Here is a 21,032-nt window from a genome sequence, read left to right on the forward strand (position 1 = left end):
ACAGCAATTGACAATAAATAAGAGAATTTACACATCAAGTCGGATGATGCTTATAAACAACATCTGGCACTCTTCAACGCCTCTCTAATTGCTTATCCTTGAATGCTTCAGTGGTGTTGACATTTGAAACAGTGAATGAGATAAGAAGAATTTACCTATACTGCATTTTTGTATAAACCAACATGTTAAATTAATGTCAGCAGTTAGTCTCCACATTATTCAGCATCTGCAGATAATCTGCGCTGGTGCAGCCACCCATTAAGGTCAGGGCTTAAGAGTGCTGCTGCGAGATAATGGCTAACGTTATTGATTTATTTTCTTGTTGCTTTATGGTCTCCACAGCTGCTGGCGACACGCAGGCTCCTTCTTCCTCAGCACTCGCTCAGAAAACACCTTGATGGCAATTTATCAGTCAAATTTATCCTAATATTTGGTGCTTTTTTGTCACTTTTGTCCTCCGAACTCGGCATCCTGGGTCTCTGGCGGCTCAGATACCAAGCAGCTAGAGATGGTAACAGTATAAAATGTGACAGTGTGCCCAAACACATGGCAGCGCTCTGTCTTTGTTTACAAACGGGTTTAAATGGAAGTATATTCAATGGAGCTGCGCAACACTTTCATGAGCTGATGCTGCAGAGCTGGTTTCATGTGGTGTGCGACAGATTTCCAGTCAGACCGAGGTCAGACTTTACTGGGAGGCCTGTGTTGCATCATTTTCCTCATAGTACCGGCTCGGTTGCAGAGTTTCGGCTGGCCGGTTAATTCAGATCAGGGTAATCTGAGAATCAAAGCAGCGACGGGTCAGAGAAGGAGTACGCGCCGAGAGGAGCCAAGCATGGGTATCGGGCAAAACCTTTGAGTGAAATAAAGGGAAGTTAGCATTAACCACCGAAACAAAAGTTAGGGCTGAAGGACTACAGGGAAAGTCATTCAGCGAATTTGAAGGAGTGCATGCGGTTTATCATCCGTGTGTGGTTTGGGTGTGGTTTGGGTTTCAGTGGAGGCGCTGTGGTTTGCTAAAAGTGTATATTTTAATTAATTTATTAATAGCTGCAATAAAGATTGTAATTTATGACTTGTAATATCTGAGTTGAGGATTGGGGGAAGAAAGCTGAAGTTATCCCACACACTCAGCATCACTGTGTGCAAGGAAATGCGCCAGCAGCCAAACAAAACTTGAACAAAACTTGAACAATAACGTCTCCAAAGAACAAAGGGAATACGTTGGCAAAAACCCCAGAAAATTAAAGGAAAATCCCCCACCTGCAGCATTTTGCACTGAATAATGGCCACAATAAAATGGTCAAGTTTGCATGCTTGCACAAACTGGAGCGGCGAGATTACCCGGGCAGACTGAAGAGATGCTTATGCACGCTGCAGGGATTGATACAAAGCACTAAGATGTGCAGGAATGTCAATCTGGGGGAGTCTACCTGGGTTTTCTAGCAGCAAAACAACGCATTTAGTCTCAGCATTTCTGTTAAACGCCACAATATTCCTGACCCACTTCAGCAACGATAACACCAAGCAAACACAGGATTACTGCAAATTAAAGGATGTCAGCACCCTTACCGCTCAGCTATCTGCAAGGGTAAAAATAAAAGCGTAACCTGTGGCCCGCTGTCTCTGCTGTCCGTTGGTGAACGTGTAAAATGTCGTCTTCATTATCTCTGCATGTTCTGGACTGTCATGTAAGAAGACAATAGTCTCTCTTCTCCCTGATGGCAAATGTTTTTTTTGTGCACAGATATGTGCATGCATTTGTCCTGTTCCTGGATAAAAGTGAGGCCTGGGTATCGGGGGAAACCTGATTCCTGGTCGGCCGTCCCAGGACAGACAGTCCCCTCCCCGGGGAGACATATTTTGCCCCGAAAGGAGAAATTAATACAGCAGCTAACCTCGACTCGCTGCTCTCTCCGACACACTCCCGTTCTCCTCTCCCCCAGCTCCTCCTTTATATATACTCCCCCTTTCCTGTAACAAGCCCCGTCTTCCTTTGAAGGACAATTTGGTTTTGAACATTTCAATCTTTTCATTTTGATGTTTTTGGACCAAGTCGATGATACTGTGTCTACTCCTGATATGTCCCTCTCAAAGAGAGACCACGTCTCACTTTGTATATATATATATATATATATATATATATATATATATATATATATATATACATATATATATATATCAAAGTCACCATTAGCAAGCATCTGTTGTGCCCTTGAGCAAGACAGTTGATCTCAGCCAGCTGCAGCTGTTGTAGTGTAGAAGGAGAGGAAAGAGATCTTTCCAGAGGAGATCAATATACTGTACTATCACGTAATCATTATCACCATTCATCCTCGGCAACTAAAATCAAGCTGCCTCTCACTCTTCTCCTCCTTCCTGTGCTCGTCCTTTGTCACACTCAGGTCTTGATGGGGTGTCAAGTCCGTGTCCGTGGAAAAACAAAGCTAAGCAGCGGCCAAAAAGGTCAAAGCCGTCGCCGCAGACTGAGACAAGCCGCTGAAGAAGACGTCAGGACACGTGACGCGACATCAGACTCTGGCACACGGGGGCTGCTTGTAAACGAGGTGGGGGGGACCTCCAAACTGTGGAAAAGGTAGAGGAACCAGGTCAAGAGGGTTCCTACGCTGGATTTTCCACCAAATTAGATTTTATAATTCTTCTTATGGGTCAAAAATCTTCTTTTAGTCTTTACCAAAACTGGCGGCTGATCTTCAGACCGAGCCTCAGATGATGGATCGGTAGCGAGACCTAAAACTAGAGCGAGACCACATTCTCGTGTTCCAGTCCTGTCATCTAGCGCCGCTTCCCCTCCTCGTGACTGCGGGTCAATATGTTTACTGTTTTACTGACCTTCATCTGCATATGATGACTGTTTTTTGTGTGAATAGTCTGTAACCTTGCAAAGTTCATTACAACATGACAATTACACAAGTATAATATGAGAAAACGGTGAATGATCACATGTGAGAAGCTCAAACTGGAAAATATATGATACTTTATAAAAAGATCAAATAATGAACACGGTTTCCAACTGAGTAATGATTAGCCCTCTTTTAGGCCACTTGCTGAGTATTTATCCTCCGTGTGTGAGCTTTAGCAGATCTTTCACACGTTGATGAAGAAAGGCAGAGAGGCCGCGAGGCGATGAAGGATGGGAGTCAGTCAGACAGCGAACTGCTGCAAACGAGAGATGATAAACCCTCTGAGGAGGGATGGTACAGAAGACAGAGAGAGAAAGACATTTGGGCTATAAAATATTACTAATGAGGCAGAATTTACACATCCTGCTGAGGTGAACAGATAAAAAATCAGCGTGCCGAGCTTGAGCAGGTTCAAAACCCTCCGAAAGTGCACGGTTTTATGGGACTACTTCCCGCTCTACCCCACCTTCCTTTCTCACTTTCTTAGTCATCAACAAAAACACATTTGTGTGCTGACAACAAAAACAAAAAGCTATTTTCTGGCATTACTCAAAGTATTAATAATAAAGAACGTCTAACACCAAACGCATCAATGGTTTCTGGAGAGGAAGGCGGAGGGAGGGTGGTGGACTTGGGTGGATTTTATGTTGCGTGATTGAGAAACTTAGAAAAGCAGACGAAACTGCTTCAAAGAACCAGTCAGAGAGCCGAATCAACCAACTTGAACGGGTTCAGAAGAAGGAAAAACTGCAAAACAATCGACGAGCTGTCTGAGCCGAACCAGTTTAATAATGTCAGAAAGGCAATTCCCCTTTTGTTTGTCTCAGAGCGAGATCAAATAAATAACCTGGTCTTTACCAGGTCTTGAAAGTCAAATATCACTGCAGACAACAACGCATAGCATATTACATGTTGTTTTTTTTGTTTTTAAACTGATCTAATGTGATGAGAGCGAGTTAAAAACTCTCTGTCAGCACAAACACAGCAACGGTCCAGTCTGGTGGTGGAAGGTTGATGTGCAGCCACCAGATTCAAATATGGGAAATCGGGTCATGCAGCTGGACGGGGATCCCAAGTACAGCAGCAGATCCACGACAGAAAGAAGAGAGTGAAGGTGTTGCCACAGCAGCCCGGCTGAAATGCTGCAGAAGAGTTGTTAAAGAGTCGTGCGTAAATGGATCGCCGCACATCTCAATGAAGCGAAGAAAAGAAGGGTGAGTTGATACTTTAGTTGATGAATCCATTTCTTCTACATGAAAGAAATAAAGGAGTCAATTCAAGCTTTAACCACGGCACGACTAAACCGTACAAATGAATCTGACAAACAACGTCATGGATGGAACGGCTGAGGCTGCATTCAGGAAACACATTTTAAAACCCTTGATGCCCGACGCTGCTTGTTGATGCATACCTGTCTAAGACCCCTGCACCAGCCCCCAAATCAAAACTATAACAAATACGGATTATACAATTAAAAGAAACTTCTAAAAAAATTGATACAACAAATAAAAAATAAATACATTTACCAAATGTATTCAAAGAGCTACAAAGAATATGTTAATTAGAAAACCGTTAAAGACAGAATTGGGAGTATTTTAATTTAAATATACGTATAATCAATGAAATGCCTGCTCAGCTTCCTGAATGAGTCCAACACGGAAGTAAGAAATGTTGCAATTCCTCAAATGACCGCCTCCTTTGACCTGCGTGTTTAAATGTTTAACTTCACATCAGAATTAGACGTATTTACAGTCTGGTTCAAAAAAGGTTTTAGTTGCCATAGCTGGATTTCACATCCATGACAACCGTACAATGAGTGGATTTTTATGTGCCACATCCTATAAAATGGCATAAAGCAACACATATATGTGTGATTGATGATCCTGTCACGTGTTATTTCAGTAACGATACTTGAAATGAGAATGTTTGGGCAGATTTGTTTAGAATAAGTGCAAAGTAATATTATTTTGCATCATAGCTTAGCATAAACTAAGCCAAGTTAAAATAGCTCAGGGTTGATTGACACAAAGTGTGTGTTCCCAGGGCAGTTTGGTTCACCCATTTATGAAAACCTATGGGTGACATCACAGAGAGTTTGTCCAGTTCTTCTTATACACTTTATGACACAAACATTGTTTTTGCATGAAATCCAGCTGACATTACTTTTTAATTTTTTTTAACTTAATTTACTTTTAAAATACTTTTAAAAGCCTCATTTTCCAATTACTTTTATGTTTTTATTTATTCTTGTCTTTTTTATAGCTGTGTACGTTCGATTTCATCTCCACTGGATCAGCGTTCATTTAGGTTCAGACAACTAAACTATGAGGTGCAGTAAAGGGACATACTAATAGGTCAGGAGCATTAACACAGACCAGCTCACACAAGAACTACTTTAAAAGATATTTCTCTCTATTTTACTTATTCTGATGAAACTGCAAAAGCTCAAGTCTAAAATCTGCACGTTATAATTTTATACCACATCTCTGGACCTCCTCTATGAGTCATCAATAATACATGACTAGTGTATTTTCACCCTCCTCCAAACCATCAATCACTGTGGCGAGGCGGTGTTCACTCTCCACTCATTCTACCGTCCACCCTCACGCGGTCTCGCTGTGTATCCAGACACGGGTCCAGTGGAAAGTTGCACTAAGCCAGACGCTAACATACTGTATATACAGCCAAAGCAAAGATGTAGACATTACATGACCGTCTGGATTTCAACAGAGCTGGATTTAGTTGGCTTTGTGTAGATAGTACAACACGACTACCGACCATCGGCCTCCATACACACTGGGGCTCCCACAGCACCCCTGGGATGAATTGATATGGGCAAAGCAGATGGCCTCATGCGGCGGTCTATATGTGGTGCTGCCAATGCTTGAAAAAGGATGGAAGGTTAAAGGTGAGGGGAAACACTGTAACTGATATGTTTGGATGTTGCCGGCCCTCTGACAAGGTCTTAAGTCAAGTTCATACATATCTGCGCCCTGAATGTATAACCAAGGGTTTCATCAGTTAAGGGCTCAGCAAAGTGGAGCAGTGAGAATCGTAATGGTGAATTATTCATTCATGTCTGTCAGATAAAAAAAGATTCTTATTGTTTTATTCTGAGTTTTCTCACTTTTCTCAACCTTATAAGACCTCCAAGGTCCGAGGGCAAATTATGTGGTAAATCCTCACTAGTTTTACCTTTCATGCACTTAAATGTTTCCATAAATTGTTTTTCAAATTTCTCCGACACATGAGTTTGCAGGCAGACACCCAAGATGCAACAGAGGAAGTGTTCAAATCTAACTTTCAACTTCCGTACTGATCCGTGACATCTTCGGTGTTTCTGTAAACTTGGATAGATTTAACCGACTCAGACAAGTGGAGCAACTGTCCTTCTGATGACGTTGGTTCACTCCAGGCCAAATGAAGACATTTAAAGAAAGAAAGAAGTGGTTGGAGTCAACATTACAAGACATAAACATTTCAGGTAATCCATCCACCTTTTCGAATACAAGAATCCGCTGCTGGAAGAAACCAATCAGGTCCATGAGCAACACACTTCTGTATAGCTGCAGATTTTTTCTACAGGACTGCCTGGGAAGTCTGTTTTTTTTTCTGGTATTTGTTTTTTAACACTCTTATCTACTTATCTTCCATGGTAGGCAATAATTCTTGTAAGCGAGTTAAGCAGGAGGAAGGGAGGGAGGAAGAGAGGAGACCTTTTGTGCCAGCGCTGAATTAGCTGCGATGAGAACGTGCGGGCAGTGTTTTATCCACAGGAGACAGTAAAGATACATGTGTTTGCAATAAAGCATTGGAAAACATTTAGAAAGTAGGATATTGAATGTGCAGCTCGGATACAAGTGAGAAGGTTTAAGGAGTATGGTGAGAAAAGAGTTGAATCCGTTTTTTAATATACACCCAAATAAAAGAGAGGCTCTTCATGAGCTCAGGATGTTTTACCAGGTCCCCTGTAACGAGGCCGGACTGGTTAGAGGATCAGAGAACATTAGTGAAGAACCCTACAGAGCATATGCTTTATTGTAATTACAACAGATAAACAGGACCTTAATTGAACTTTGTGTACAGCTACTTCCTCAGACATGGCAAAGGTCTCAGCCCAGTGTGTATCAACTCAAATGCAGAGCTCCCATATACAGCATCCTGGGAACGACGCACTGGATCAGACATGTGTCGTGTCATAATTGCGAGGACTCTCAGGTTTTCTCGTCTGTTAAGATGAAACAAGCCATCACGAGGGCCAGTCCAGCTCTGTCCATGAGCCCGTGGCATCTGAAACATGATCTGTACACCTCCAAGTGCCTCCCTGACAGAAAAATAACAACAAAAGGAGAGGACTGAAATCCACTCCCAGTAATGTCAGCGATAATGTCGCAGGCAGCTACCCTTAAAAAAGGCCACAGCTCTGAATTTCTCATTACACACCATGTTGAAGAGGAGGACGACGAGCGCTGAGACGTGTTCAAGCTCCCCGTGGGAATGGAAAGAGGGAGAAACAGTCAAAGAGAAGGGGAAAGCTCCAGGGCGTTTGTCGGCCCGGTCCCACCAGTGCAGCGGCGGGATGATGGGGGACACACGCGAGGGGTTGCGGTCGTGCAGTGGGATTTCCCTCTGCTACAAACACACGATGGCATTGGCAGGTAGACAGTTGTGCTTGTCCAAACAATGATAGGGAAAGCACGAGCCGGTCCAAGGAGCTCCCACACATAACACTGTTCACTGCTTGCCAGATGCAGCTGGAGGACAGCTGCTAGTCCGCAAGTGTCGTGTTCTTCACTTGAGAAGAGACTGAAACACTTGAGCAAGGATAAATATGCACTAAGGGAACTTTTACGTAGGCCCCAATACACTAATTCACCCTACAATTTCTGTTACATGAGGGCGACATTTGATCAGCATCCAGATCTAACAAGTGATTTACATTGAACATGCTAGTCCTGGGCGCTGTGTCAGAGGGGAACGAGCACCACCAAGAACAGTGAGATCATTTTCCAATGTTTATATATCGTACAAACATGTGAGTGCATGATACAAGGGTATGTTAAAGCCCTGACATGTACGACCATTAGTGGGGGAACTGCTTTACTCTGAGATGCATATTTGGTTTAAGTGTGTAATTATTCAGACTTCCCTTCATTGGCTTAATACATTCTCATCCTTTTTAGTTCCTTTGGAGTAAAAACAATAGTAATAAAACTGGTTTTAGTTTCTGATCCCTTAGTGCCCCCTGACATGTGTTTTTATTCACTGTAGTCACAACGTTTTGAGGACATCAGTCACACCTCAGTAATCAAGCACTCCAACAAACATAAAGCGCTCACAAAATGACTTTCATTTAAAACACCCCCCTCTCCCCCCTGTGGATGCTGGTAAATTAAATCCAATATACAAAGTCCTCCTGATGCTCTAATGAGACATAGACAAGGGGAAATTGAACAGCGGACCCCATGCTGAGATGATGCATTGCATGTTTTCTGCCTAATTGCAGTATAAGCAACTGTGCTTGTTAATTGGAAAATTCATCAAATACTATAGCTTATTGGATTTGATTATTTAAAAAAAAGAAAAGAAAGGTTGATTGAGAGTTTGGCTTTCATAGCACGTGGGTTCTGCAACTTTTAACAAAGTTTCTAATAAACACTGGAAAACAAAGACAGCGTTGGTTTTACGCGCGTCAAACGGGAAACAAGATGTTGCACTTACATGAATGCATGATAAATGAACGCCCATCCTCTTGGTCTTTCCAGCACGTTGTACAGACAGTTCTGCAACTTTCTGTAGCGCTTGCTGGAAGCGGAGGCGTTGGCCCGGGGCCCCGGGGGCCCCTGCAGCGGGGTGCCCAGCAGACCCGTGCGGTGCGACGGCAGTCCGCGCTCCGGCGTGGACGGCTCGCTCCGCTCCGTGTGCACGGCGGTGAGAGCCACGAACTCCACCCGCCGCTCGTCGTCGGGAGCCGGGGGCACGAGCATTCTGATGCCGCCGTTGTTGGATGGACTTCCCAGCATTTCCAGGCTGCTGCCGATGACTTACAGTGACATGCAGTTGTGCCACTTTTTTTCCGTTTTGTTTTCACTGGATCATCGGCGGGAGCGCAGCGCTTATTATTACTCCTGACCAAGTCATAGTCCGGGAGCGCTCATTTTGGACTAAAACTGGTCAAAATCAACCTAAAAGAGATGAGTGGGGGTTACACCATCTCTGCTGTTTCTGCAGTCGTGCTTGATCGGCTATATACGCTTGAAAAGTTATCTGTAAATCAAGTCGCGAAAGACAAACTCCACAATAGTTGGACAAGTGCGTCGCGCTGAAACGTGTCCGTCGGTGACCATCGCTATAAGAGTCAGGTGTGGTCAACAACTAATAATTACACATGCATGAAGTCAAAGAAGACTGAAAGTAAGCAGCTATAACGACCTGATATCACTTCGCGGAAACCATAGCATGCAGGAAACTGGACTAAACAAGACTGTAACGCGCGTTAGGGTCATGCTCATGCACTAATTCTGTGGTATTTAAATCTATATCCGAGAATGCAATTGTTTCAGGGAGTTTCTGTTCATTGAGGAGGCAGACTGAGCCTCCCACCGCCGCTGACATCAGCTCCCTCTCCCCTGCTGGAGTCCGGCTGGTCCAGCTCTCTCCGCTCCGGGCAGGCGGGGTAATGTAATGCGCGCAGGACGCTCAACCATCGGTATGTCAACACGCGAAGACGAGCACTCTCGAGACTCCGCAAATAAGCGCACAAAAGATGCCCGCGACTTGTTTTGTAAGTGCGCACAAAGGTACTTAAATGAAAATGAAAAAAAAAAAAAAAAAATCTAAACTGTGCGTCCGGTGAGGTGTGACGCGCGAGACGTGCTAGACGCGCTGCGTGCGGGACGAGGATGAAGATGAGGATGAGATGAGGATGAGATGAGGATGGGATGAAGATGGGATGAGGATGGGATGAAGATGAGGATGGGATGAGGATGGGATGAGATGAGGATGAGATGAGGATGAGATGAGGATGGGATGAGGATGGAATGAAGATGGGATGAGGATGGGATGAAGATGGGATGAGGATGGGATGAAGATGGGATGAGGATGGGATGAGGATGAGATGAGGATGAGATGAGGATGAGATGAGGATGGGATGAGGATGGGATGAAGATGAGGATGGGATGAAGATGAGGATGGGATGAGATGAGGATGAGATGAGGATGAGATGAAGATGGGATGAGGATGGGATGAAGATGAGGATGAGATGAAGATAGGATGAGGATGGGATGAGGATGGGATGAAGATGGGATGAGGATGGGATGAAGATGGGATGAGGATGGGATGAAGATGAGGATGGGATAAAGATGGGATGAAGATTGGATGAAGATGGGATGAAGATGGGATGAGGATGGGATGAGGATGGGATGAAGATGGGATGAGGATGGGATGAAGATGAGGATGAGATGAAGATAGGATGAGGATGGGATGAGGATGGGATGAAGATGGGATGAGGATGGGATGAGGATGGGATGAAGATGAGGATGGGATGAGGATGGGATAAAGATGGGATGAAGATGGGATGAGGATGGGATGAAGATGAGGATGAGATGAGGATGGGATGAGGATGGGATAAAGATGGGATGAAGATGGGATGAGGATGGGATGAAGATGGGATGAGGATGGGATGAGGATGAGATGAGGATGGGATGAGGATGGGATAAAGATAGGATGAAGATGGGATGAGGATGGGATGAGGATGGGATGAAGATGGGATGAAGATGGGATGAGGATGGGATGAAGATGGGATGAGGATGGGATGAGGATGAGATGAGGATGGGATGAAGATGGGATGAGGATGGGATGAGGATGGGATGAGGATGGGATGAAGATGGGATGAGGATGTGATGAAGATGGGATGAGGATGGGATGAGGATGGGATGAAGATGGGATGAGGATGGGATGAGGATGGGATGAGGAGGCTGCAGCGTCCAGGCGAAGGAGACAGACACGGATTTGTTGTTGAAGAAGCTTTCCGGGAGGAGTGAAGCCTGATTTATGGTTCTGCGTCAAATCGACGCAGAGCCTACGCCGTAGGGTACGGGGCGACGCGTACTGTACGCCGTAGGGTCTGCGTTGGTGTAACGCGGAACCATAAATCAGCCTTGAGTGAGCCAAGCGGAGCCCCCAACTTTCCCACAGGATGTATAATTATACTCCTCAATGTTGAATGCCATCCTGAGGGTGTGGGCTGGAACTTTCAAAATGTTTCTGTCTCAGGCAACAACAGCAAAAAAAAGGCTACTTTTCAATCCTTATTAGAAATTAGCCTTGACACTCTTAAAATGAACATGTCAGTTGTGTTTATTGTGGGAGGAGGACTGAACCCATGGCTACGGGAGCTGGGGACAGCAGAGACAGGTGCTGGGGGGCACAGCAAAAGTGACAGCCTCCTCCTCCTCCTCTTCAGAGGACACTGCTTTCTAAATCTATGACTGTGACACACAGAGATACTTGTGGTTATGATACAAACATAACTCTCCCTGGGGTTATGGAGTAAAGTGACCTGTGGCGGGTCACCTGTCCCCGGGCCACTGAGGAATGTGTGTGTGTGTGTGTGTGGGAGGGGGGGTTCCCAGATTCCCGCCGGCTGCACCATGTAGCCACCAAAAGTTGAACCAAAATATGACAGGAGTTTTCTATCGCTCTATTCAGTTAAACACCGAATTTAAAACTAGAGGTACTAGAAGTGTTTGGCGTTTTTTTTTTGTGAATGAAGAAGCACAAATCTGCTCATTTCCTCCAAAAACATAAATAAATCAATCTTGTGCATGGGGAGGGAAAAAGGTTTATGAGTGTCTGTATTAAAACAACTGACCTTCCCCGTTAAACATGCATAGGTTTGACACTGTCCACTAGCAGAGGGTTGGTCGGGTTAGCCACGCGCTCTCCCGTCAGTTGTTGTGCAGCAACTTATGGACGGGGGCGTCTCTGGAATGACATGTGGGAATGCAGCTGGAGTCCTTCACCAGTAAAGAATCTACACATTATTCCCAGTCCCTCCCCAACTACATGATGCAACACTCACTAATCCTCAACGCTTGGCGTGGCTTCACACCCTGTACGTTGAGACGTGGTCTTTCAAGTCATTCATTTTATAGCAGATTAACATGTTGATGGTCTGTTTTTGCTTCTATCCATAGTTTATACCTGTTTATTCCTATTTAGGGTCACAGGGATGTGCTGGAGTCGGTCCCAGTTTATTTCGGGTGAAAGGCGGAGGAACACCTTGTGCAGGTCGCCGGTCCATCACAGGTGCATGGTTGATATCAATGATTTAAATGAATTAAAAAAAATAATTTTCAAGTAATACACATTGATTGCTCAGGATGTGGTTATCCAACACCAAAATCTGAGGAAGAATTAATAACCCTCTTTTCTGAAAAGTTGGAAAGTTTGATCAGTTTATGTTGCGTCTCCAGGGACCAGACAACTTAAAACACCTGTAAGCTGTCTCCTCTTTTTAACGGTTTGAAATGTTGGAAAAACTGTTAGAGTTGAAGAGTTTGAAGACATAAAATTAAAAGTACAACCTCCTGCCTCTGAAGCCACACCCCCAAAGCCCACAATTGGACAAAGCTACTTAACTAAAAAGAAAGATTTTGACGGACAAGCCAACGGTCCAATGACTTTGTTTGGGTCGCTCACAATGACTCCTGACATTTATAAAGGTTTTCATTTTAATATTTTGTGTCTTTTATGGCCTTCATTGAAAGCAGATTGACAGGAAACCGGGTCGGAGAGAAATGGATCATGCAACAAAAGGTCCCGGCTCGAGAGTCGAGGCTAGGCTGACTGCACGGGGGGGACGGCCTCCGCCATGGAGTACCCGCTGAACAAAGCAAAGCGTTGCTCCATGCTCTTTTTATTATGATATCTTCACCTGTCATCGTTCCATCTTCTGATTGTACCATAGGAGCTTAACTCCCTGGTATAATTCAGATATCCGCATGTTGAAACAAAAAATGCTTAAAATGGAAAGGAAGTGGTACTCTTGTAAGTCTGTAGACTCCTATCATGAATGGAAAGATAGTCTAATAGTATATAAAAAAGCCATTCGTAAAGCTACAACAGTTTAGAGGATAACAAAAGTAACCCACGTTTTCTGTTCAGTGCTGTAGCCAGGCTGACAAAGAGTCACAACTCTGTTGAGCCGTGCATTCCTGAAGCTCTCAGTAGTGAAGACTTTATGAGCTTCATTAACAGTAAAATCATAAAAACAGGTTTTCAAAGTTGCTGTAATTAAACCTTTACTTAAAGCAGCACTATGTAACTTTTCCACCTTAATATAATATTTCCAGAGTCATTGTGATGGTACATCAACTTACAACAGGTTTAATGACACCTCTGTCATGGTCTGAGGGGTCTGTATCGCCTTCACTGGCACTATGTAACTTTGAGGTGCATGGTAGGAACCCTTCCAAACTAAAAAACTAAAAATGTTTACGGCTTTTGACTGCTTTACGGCATATGTCACTTCCCCCTCCCTTCATTCGTAGTCGAGACGAAAGCTGGGCGGGGCGTGGAGCGCAGAGCTCAGCAGAAGCTGGTATCATGGCCGAAGCAGCGAAAAAACCGAAGAAAATAAAAGTTTTATCGGAGGAAGCAAAAAAAAGAAAGCGGGAGAGTAACAAGCTAAATGCCCGGACAAGAATAAACATTGGCCCCGCGTTCACTCGCTGGCGTGAGCTGAAAGACGAGGAGGGATGTACAATACAATTGAATAGAATTACAGCACTAGAGGAAAGAATGCAATGCAAAGAAAATGTATAGAAAATTTCTAGTATTTTTCCTGAGAACTGTAAAATTGTGCAGGGCTGATCTGCAAAATATAAGGAATGGGCATTCAGTTATTCACAGGTTATAAAGTATTTTTTTATTTTGTCAGTAAGTATGTTGGACTACTAATTTATGATGAAGTCCCTCTAAAAAAACCAGAGCGTATGAGTTTGTAGGGCGCATTATTTCGCTGAAACAGGACAGGGGGGCGGGGGTGACTTCACTAATAAAACCAAGTTGAACTTAGTGATTTTCAACATTGTCATATTATATTGTTTAGCCAAAAATAGATACATTACCTCTTCGCTATCCATCCTGCAAACGACCGCTGAAAACAGAAAAGTAGTTTTGAAAGTCCGTCCCGTCTTATTTCATTCACTATCAAACAAATGTACGTGACGGGGACAGGAGTTTTCCGGCCGTACGCGCTGGTGCTCATGGGAAATGAAGTGTTCTTTCTGGTAAAGCACTACCGCTTTTGTCCAAAGGAGCCGCCAAACTCAACAAAAGCTGAAAGTCACATTGTGCTGCTTTAAAGGGGACCTATTATGAAAAACAGGTTTTTTCTTGTTTTAACATATATAAAGTGGTCTCCCCTCAGCCTGACAACTCAGAGAAGGAGGAAAGTAACTAAATCCTGCAGTGTCTGTACAGCCGCCCGGATGATCCGTCCAGTGTGATGTGGCTTCTACGAGCCAATCAGCACAGTGCCTCATTATCATAGCCCTGCCCACTCAGAATCCCTCATAGATAATGAGGTTAAAGAATCGGATGATAAAGACATGGCTCAGAGGCAGAATGTCTAATTTATTTAGCAAAAACAATCAAAAGCTTGTTTTTAATACATTCAAGGCCTGTTTAAAATAGGTATTAGATGCCATAATAGGTCCCCTTTAAAAAACCTTCTCTTGACCCAGACATCTTAGCTAATTATAGACCAATTTACAACCTTCCATTTGTATCTAAAATTCTAGAAAAAGTAGTTGCAGCCAGTTATGTGACCATTTTTATAGAAATGATCTGTTTGAAGTCTTTCAGTCAGGGTTCAGAATGCATCATAGCACAGAGACAGCACTGGTTCGAGTCACAAATGACCTTCTTATGGCCTCAGATAAGGGATTAGTTTCCATACTGGTTCTACTGGACCTCAGTGCTGCTTTTGACACTGTAGATCAGCATTTTACTGCACAGGTTAGAGCATGTTGGGATTAAAGGGACAGCTCTACATTGGTTTAAATCAGATCTATCTGACAGATTCCAGTTTGTTCATGTACATGAGGTTTCTTCAGAACAGTCGAGGGTCTGTTATGGTGTTCCGCAGGGTTCAGTGCTAGGGCCAATCTTGTTCAGTTTGTACACGCGGCCCTTGGGAAGTATAATCCACAATCACGGCATATATTTTCATTACTATGCTGATGATACGCAGCTCTAATTGTCTATGAAACCAGATGAAAAAAAAACGTTAGCTGAACTTCAGGCATGTCTTAGGGACATCATAGACTGGATGTCCGCACATTTTTTGCTTCTAAATTTCAATAAAACAGAGGTTATTACTTTTGTCCCAAGCATTTTAGGAAGAGATTGGATGATGTTGCAATTGCCTCCAGTACAACCGTGGGTTTATTTTTCGATCAGGATTTGTCGTTTAAACCGTATAATAATCAGCTTTGTAAAACAGCGTTTTCCATCTCGCAAAGATTAGGAACATCCTCTTGCAGAGTGATGCAGAAAAACTAATTTACGAATTTGTATCTTCTAGGCTACAAACCGGATTTGGTTGAAGTTGGGAAATTGTGTAAAATGTAAATAAAAACAAAATACAATGATTTGACAATCCTTTTCAACCCATATTCAATTGAATACACTACAAAGACAACATATTTAATGCTCAAACTCATAAACTTTATTTTATTTTTTAAATAATAATTAACTTAGAATTTCAAAGGGCATGTTTGCCATCGTTACATCACCTTTCCTTTTAATAACACTCAAATGTTTTGGAAGAGAAGGGACTAATTATCTTAGCTTCTCATGTGGAATTCTTTCCCATTCTTGCTTGATGAGCCGCTTCAGTTGTTCAACAGTCCGGGGTCTTCTCTCTCGTATTTTACGCTTCATAATGCAGAATGTGGCTTGGCATTGTCTTGCTGAAATAAGCAGCGGCGTCCATGAAAAAGATGTCGCTTGGATGGCAGCATATGTTGCTCCAAAATCTGTATGTACTTTTCAGCATTTACGGTATGTTGCCTTCACAGAAATGTAAGTCACCCATGCCATGGGAACTAATGCACCCCCAAACCATCACAGATGCTGCTTTTGAACTTTGCGTTGATAACAGTCCGGATGGTTCCGCTTCCTCTTTGTCCAGTCCAGTGTTTCCAAAAACAATTTGAAAAGTGGACTCATCAGACCACAAAACACTTTTCCATTGTGCATCAGTCCATTTTACATGAGCTCGGGCCCAGATAACCCGGCAGCGTTTCTGGATGTTGTTCATAAACGGCTTTTGCTTTGCATGGTAAAGTTTTAACCCGCACTTACTGATGTAGTGATGAACTGTATTTACTGACAGTGGTTTTCTGAAGTTTTCCTGAGCCCATTTGGTGATATCCTTTACACACTCATGTGGGTTTTTAAGGCAATGCCGTCTGAGGGATTGAAGGTCACGGTCATTCAGTTTTGGTTTCCAGCCGTGGCGCTTACGTGCAGTGATTTCACTAGATTCTCTGAACCTTTTGATGATATAATGGACCGTAGATGTTGAAATCCCTAAATTCCTTGCAATTTTGCTTTGAGAAATGTTGTTCTTAAACTGCTCAACTATTTTTCTCACGCAGTTGTGGACAAAGTGGTGACCCTCGCCCCATTCTTGCTTGTGAATGACTGAGCATGTTTGGGGAGGCTCCTTTTATACCCAATCATGGTACCCACCTGTTCCCAATTAGCCTGATCACATGTGAGATGTTCCAAATAGGTGTTTGATGAGATTTTCTCAGCTTTCTCAGTATTCTTCTACTGGACTTGTTGCAGCCATGAAATTCTAAGTTAATTATTATTTGGCAAAAAACAATGATGTTTATCAGTTTGAACATTAAATATGTTGTCTTTGTAGTGTATTCAATTGAATATAGGTCGAGAAGGATTTTCAAATCGTTGTATTTTGTTTTTATTTACATTTTACACAATTTCCCAACTTCAACCAAATCCGGTTTGTAGATTACTGCAATGTGTTATTAGCAGGATGTCCCAATAATAGGCTCCAGCTGATCCAGAATGCAGCAGCACGAGTACTGACAGGAATCAGCAAGAGAGACCACGTCTCTCCAGTGTTAGCCTCACTTCACTGGCTCCCCGTAAAACTCAGAATCCAATTCAAAATTTTATTACTTGCATATAAAGCCCAAAACGGCCTAGCGCCGCGATATTTGCAAGACCTGATATGTTCCTAACAGAGCTCTCCGTTCTCAGAGTGCAGGTTTATTTGTAGTTCCTAGGCTATACAAATGTAGATCTGGAGGACGGACCTTCTGCTATCAGGCACCATTACTTTGGAACCAACTTCCAATCTGAGTTCAGGAGGCTGATACCACCTCCTTTAAAACCAAACTGAAAACCTTTCTGTTTAGTAAAGCCTATAGTTGGTGTTTAGTAAACCCTATAGCTAGTGTAAACTCTAGTAGAGTAGAACAGAGCGTCATCCTAGATATGCTGCTATAAACCTACGCTGCAGCAAAGACACCAACATGATCCACTGAGCAGTGCCCATCACCCCTGCTTCTCTTTCCTTTTTCAGTTATTTAATATAAGTATCTCATAACCATCATTGTTGGCCATTGTTCTTGTAGTTTGTTTTGCTGGTCTGCCCCCCCTCTTCTGTGCATGTTTGCAGGCCAGAGCTTCAGGAGCTGCATCCTGACCTGCAGCCCCCCCGTCGACCGCCTCAGTGTCTGCTGTCTACATCTGCTTGTGTAGTCTTCCCTTTAGTGCACCAGTTAGCCATTGTGTCTGTGTCTCTCCTTTATCTGTTCTTCATTCTCTCTGTCTGTTGTTTTCTCTTTTCCTGCTCTGCCCAGCTGGGCTCCAGCAGGAGGGTCCCCCCTTATGATCCAGGTCCTGCTCAAGGTTTCTTCCCTCCTAAAGTGGAGTTTTTCTTGCCACTGTTTGGCTTAAGGTTTTTCTCCCACTAGGGGAGTTTTTTTACCTGCCAGTGTTTATTTTATGTTTATGTAATAATTGCTCATGTTCTGGGTCTCTGGAAAGCCCATAGAGACAACTTCTCCCGTCTTATTTCATTCACTATCAAACAAATGTACGTGACGGGGACAGGAGTTTTCCGGCCGTACGCGCTGGTGCTCATGGGAAATGAAGTGTTCTTTCTGGTAAAGCACTACCGCTTTTGTCCAAAGGAGCCGCCAAACTCAACAAAAGCTGAAAGTCACATTGTGCTGCTTTAAAGGGGACCTATTATGAAAAACAGGTTTTTTCTTGTTTTAACATATATAAAGTGGTCTCCCCTCAGCCTGACAACTCAGAGAAGGAGGAAAGTAACTAAATCCTGCAGTGTCTGTACAGCCGCCCGGATGATCCGTCCAGTGTGATGTGGCTTCTACGAGCCAATCAGCACAGTGCCTCATTATCATAGCCCTGCCCACTCAGAATCCCTCATAGATAATGAGGTTAAAGAATCGGATGATAAAGACATGGCTCAGAGGCAGAATGTCTAATTTATTTAGCAAAAACAATCAAAAGCTTGTTTTTAATACATTCAAGGCCTGTTTAAAATAGGTATTAGATGCCATAATAGGTCCCCTTTAAAAAACCTTCTCTTGACCCAGACATCTTAGCTAATTATAGACCAATTTACAACCTTCCATTTGTATCTAAAATTCTAGAAAAAGTAGTTGCAGCCAGTTATGTGACCATTTTTATAGAAATGATCTGTTTGAAGTCTTTCAGTCAGGGTTCAGAATGCATCATAGCACAGAGACAGCACTGGTTCGAGTCACAAATGACCTTCTTATGGCCTCAGATAAGGGATTAGTTTCCATACTGGTTCTACTGGACCTCAGTGCTGCTTTTGACACTGTAGATCAGCATTTTACTGCACAGGTTAGAGCATGTTGGGATTAAAGGGACAGCTCTACATTGGTTTAAATCAGATCTATCTGACAGATTCCAGTTTGTTCATGTACATGAGGTTTCTTCAGAACAGTCGAGGGTCTGTTATGGTGTTCCGCAGGGTTCAGTGCTAGGGCCAATCTTGTTCAGTTTGTACACGCGGCCCTTGGGAAGTATAATCCACAATCACGGCATATATTTTCATTACTATGCTGATGATACGCAGCTCTAATTGTCTATGAAACCAGATGAAAAAAAAACGTTAGCTGAACTTCAGGCATGTCTTAGGGACATCATAGACTGGATGTCCGCACATTTTTTGCTTCTAAATTTCAATAAAACAGAGGTTATTACTTTTGTCCCAAGCATTTTAGGAAGAGATTGGATGATGTTGCAATTGCCTCCAGTACAACCGTGGGTTTATTTTTCGATCAGGATTTGTCGTTTAAACCGTATAATAATCAGCTTTGTAAAACAGCGTTTTCCATCTCGCAAAGATTAGGAACATCCTCTTGCAGAGTGATGCAGAAAAACTAATTTACGAATTTGTATCTTCTAGGCTACAAACCGGATTTGGTTGAAGTTGGGAAATTGTGTAAAATGTAAATAAAAACAAAATACAATGATTTGACAATCCTTTTCAACCCATATTCAATTGAATACACTACAAAGACAACATATTTAATGCTCAAACTCATAAACTTTATTTTATTTTTTAAATAATAATTAACTTAGAATTTCAAAGGGCATGTTTGCCATCGTTACATCACCTTTCCTTTTAATAACACTCAAATGTTTTGGAAGAGAAGGGACTAATTATCTTAGCTTCTCATGTGGAATTCTTTCCCATTCTTGCTTGATGAGCCGCTTCAGTTGTTCAACAGTCCGGGGTCTTCTCTCTCGTATTTTACGCTTCATAATGCAGAATGTGGCTTGGCATTGTCTTGCTGAAATAAGCAGCGGCGTCCATGAAAAAGATGTCGCTTGGATGGCAGCATATGTTGCTCCAAAATCTGTATGTACTTTTCAGCATTTACGGTATGTTGCCTTCACAGAAATGTAAGTCACCCATGCCATGGGAACTAATGCACCCCCAAACCATCACAGATGCTGCTTTTGAACTTTGCGTTGATAACAGTCCGGATGGTTCCGCTTCCTCTTTGTCCAGTCCAGTGTTTCCAAAAACAATTTGAAAAGTGGACTCATCAGACCACAAAACACTTTTCCATTGTGCATCAGTCCATTTTACATGAGCTCGGGCCCAGATAACCCGGCAGCGTTTCTGGATGTTGTTCATAAACGGCTTTTGCTTTGCATGGTAAAGTTTTAACCCGCACTTACTGATGTAGTGATGAACTGTATTTACTGACAGTGGTTTTCTGAAGTTTTCCTGAGCCCATTTGGTGATATCCTTTACACACTCATGTGGGTTTTTAAGGCAATGCCGTCTGAGGGATTGAAGGTCACGGTCATTCAGTTTTGGTTTCCAGCCGTGGCGCTTACGTGCAGTGATTTCACTAGATTCTCTGAACCTTTTGATGATATAATGGACCGTAGATGTTGAAATCCCTAAATTCCTTGCAATTTTGCTTTGAGAAATGTTGTTCTTAAACTGCTCAACTATTTTTCTCACGCAGTTGTGGACAAAGTGGTGACCCTCGCCCCATTCTTGCTTGTGAATGACTGAGCATGTTTGGGGAGGCTCCTTTTATACCCAATCATGGTACCCACCTGTTCCCAATTAGCCTGATCACATGTGAGATGTTCCAAATAGGTGTTTGATGAGATTTTCTCAGCTTTCTCAGTATTCTTCTACTGGACTTGTTGCAGCCATGAAATTCTAAGTTAATTATTATTTGGCAAAAAACAATGATGTTTATCAGTTTGAACATTAAATATGTTGTCTTTGTAGTGTATTCAATTGAATATAGGTCGAGAAGGATTTTCAAATCGTTGTATTTTGTTTTTATTTACATTTTACACAATTTCCCAACTTCAACCAAATCCGGTTTGTAGATTACTGCAATGTGTTATTAGCAGGATGTCCCAATAATAGGCTCCAGCTGATCCAGAATGCAGCAGCACGAGTACTGACAGGAATCAGCAAGAGAGACCACGTCTCTCCAGTGTTAGCCTCACTTCACTGGCTCCCCGTAA

The 21,032-nt window shown here is 42.9% G+C and overlaps 1 protein-coding gene across 5 annotated transcripts in view; it reads right to left on the reverse strand.

Annotated features, from left to right (window-relative positions):
* LOC133461532 (potassium voltage-gated channel subfamily KQT member 4) overlaps positions 1-9,582 on the reverse strand; it is a 50,521-nt gene extending 40,939 nt beyond the window's left edge. For all 5 annotated transcript variants that reach the window (XM_061742516.1, XM_061742515.1, XM_061742514.1 and 2 more), the window contains exon 1: positions 8,646-9,582. In XM_061742516.1, coding sequence (XP_061598500.1) covers positions 8,646-8,947 — 302 coding nt within the window. In that variant the 5' untranslated portion in view covers positions 8,948-9,582. The remainder of the gene's footprint in view (positions 1-8,645) is intronic.
* Positions 9,583-21,032: the final 11,450 nt, after the last annotated feature.

This window comes from Cololabis saira, chromosome 15, assembly GCF_033807715.1.
Source record: "Cololabis saira isolate AMF1-May2022 chromosome 15, fColSai1.1, whole genome shotgun sequence".
NCBI lineage: Eukaryota > Metazoa > Chordata > Actinopteri > Beloniformes > Belonidae > Cololabis > Cololabis saira.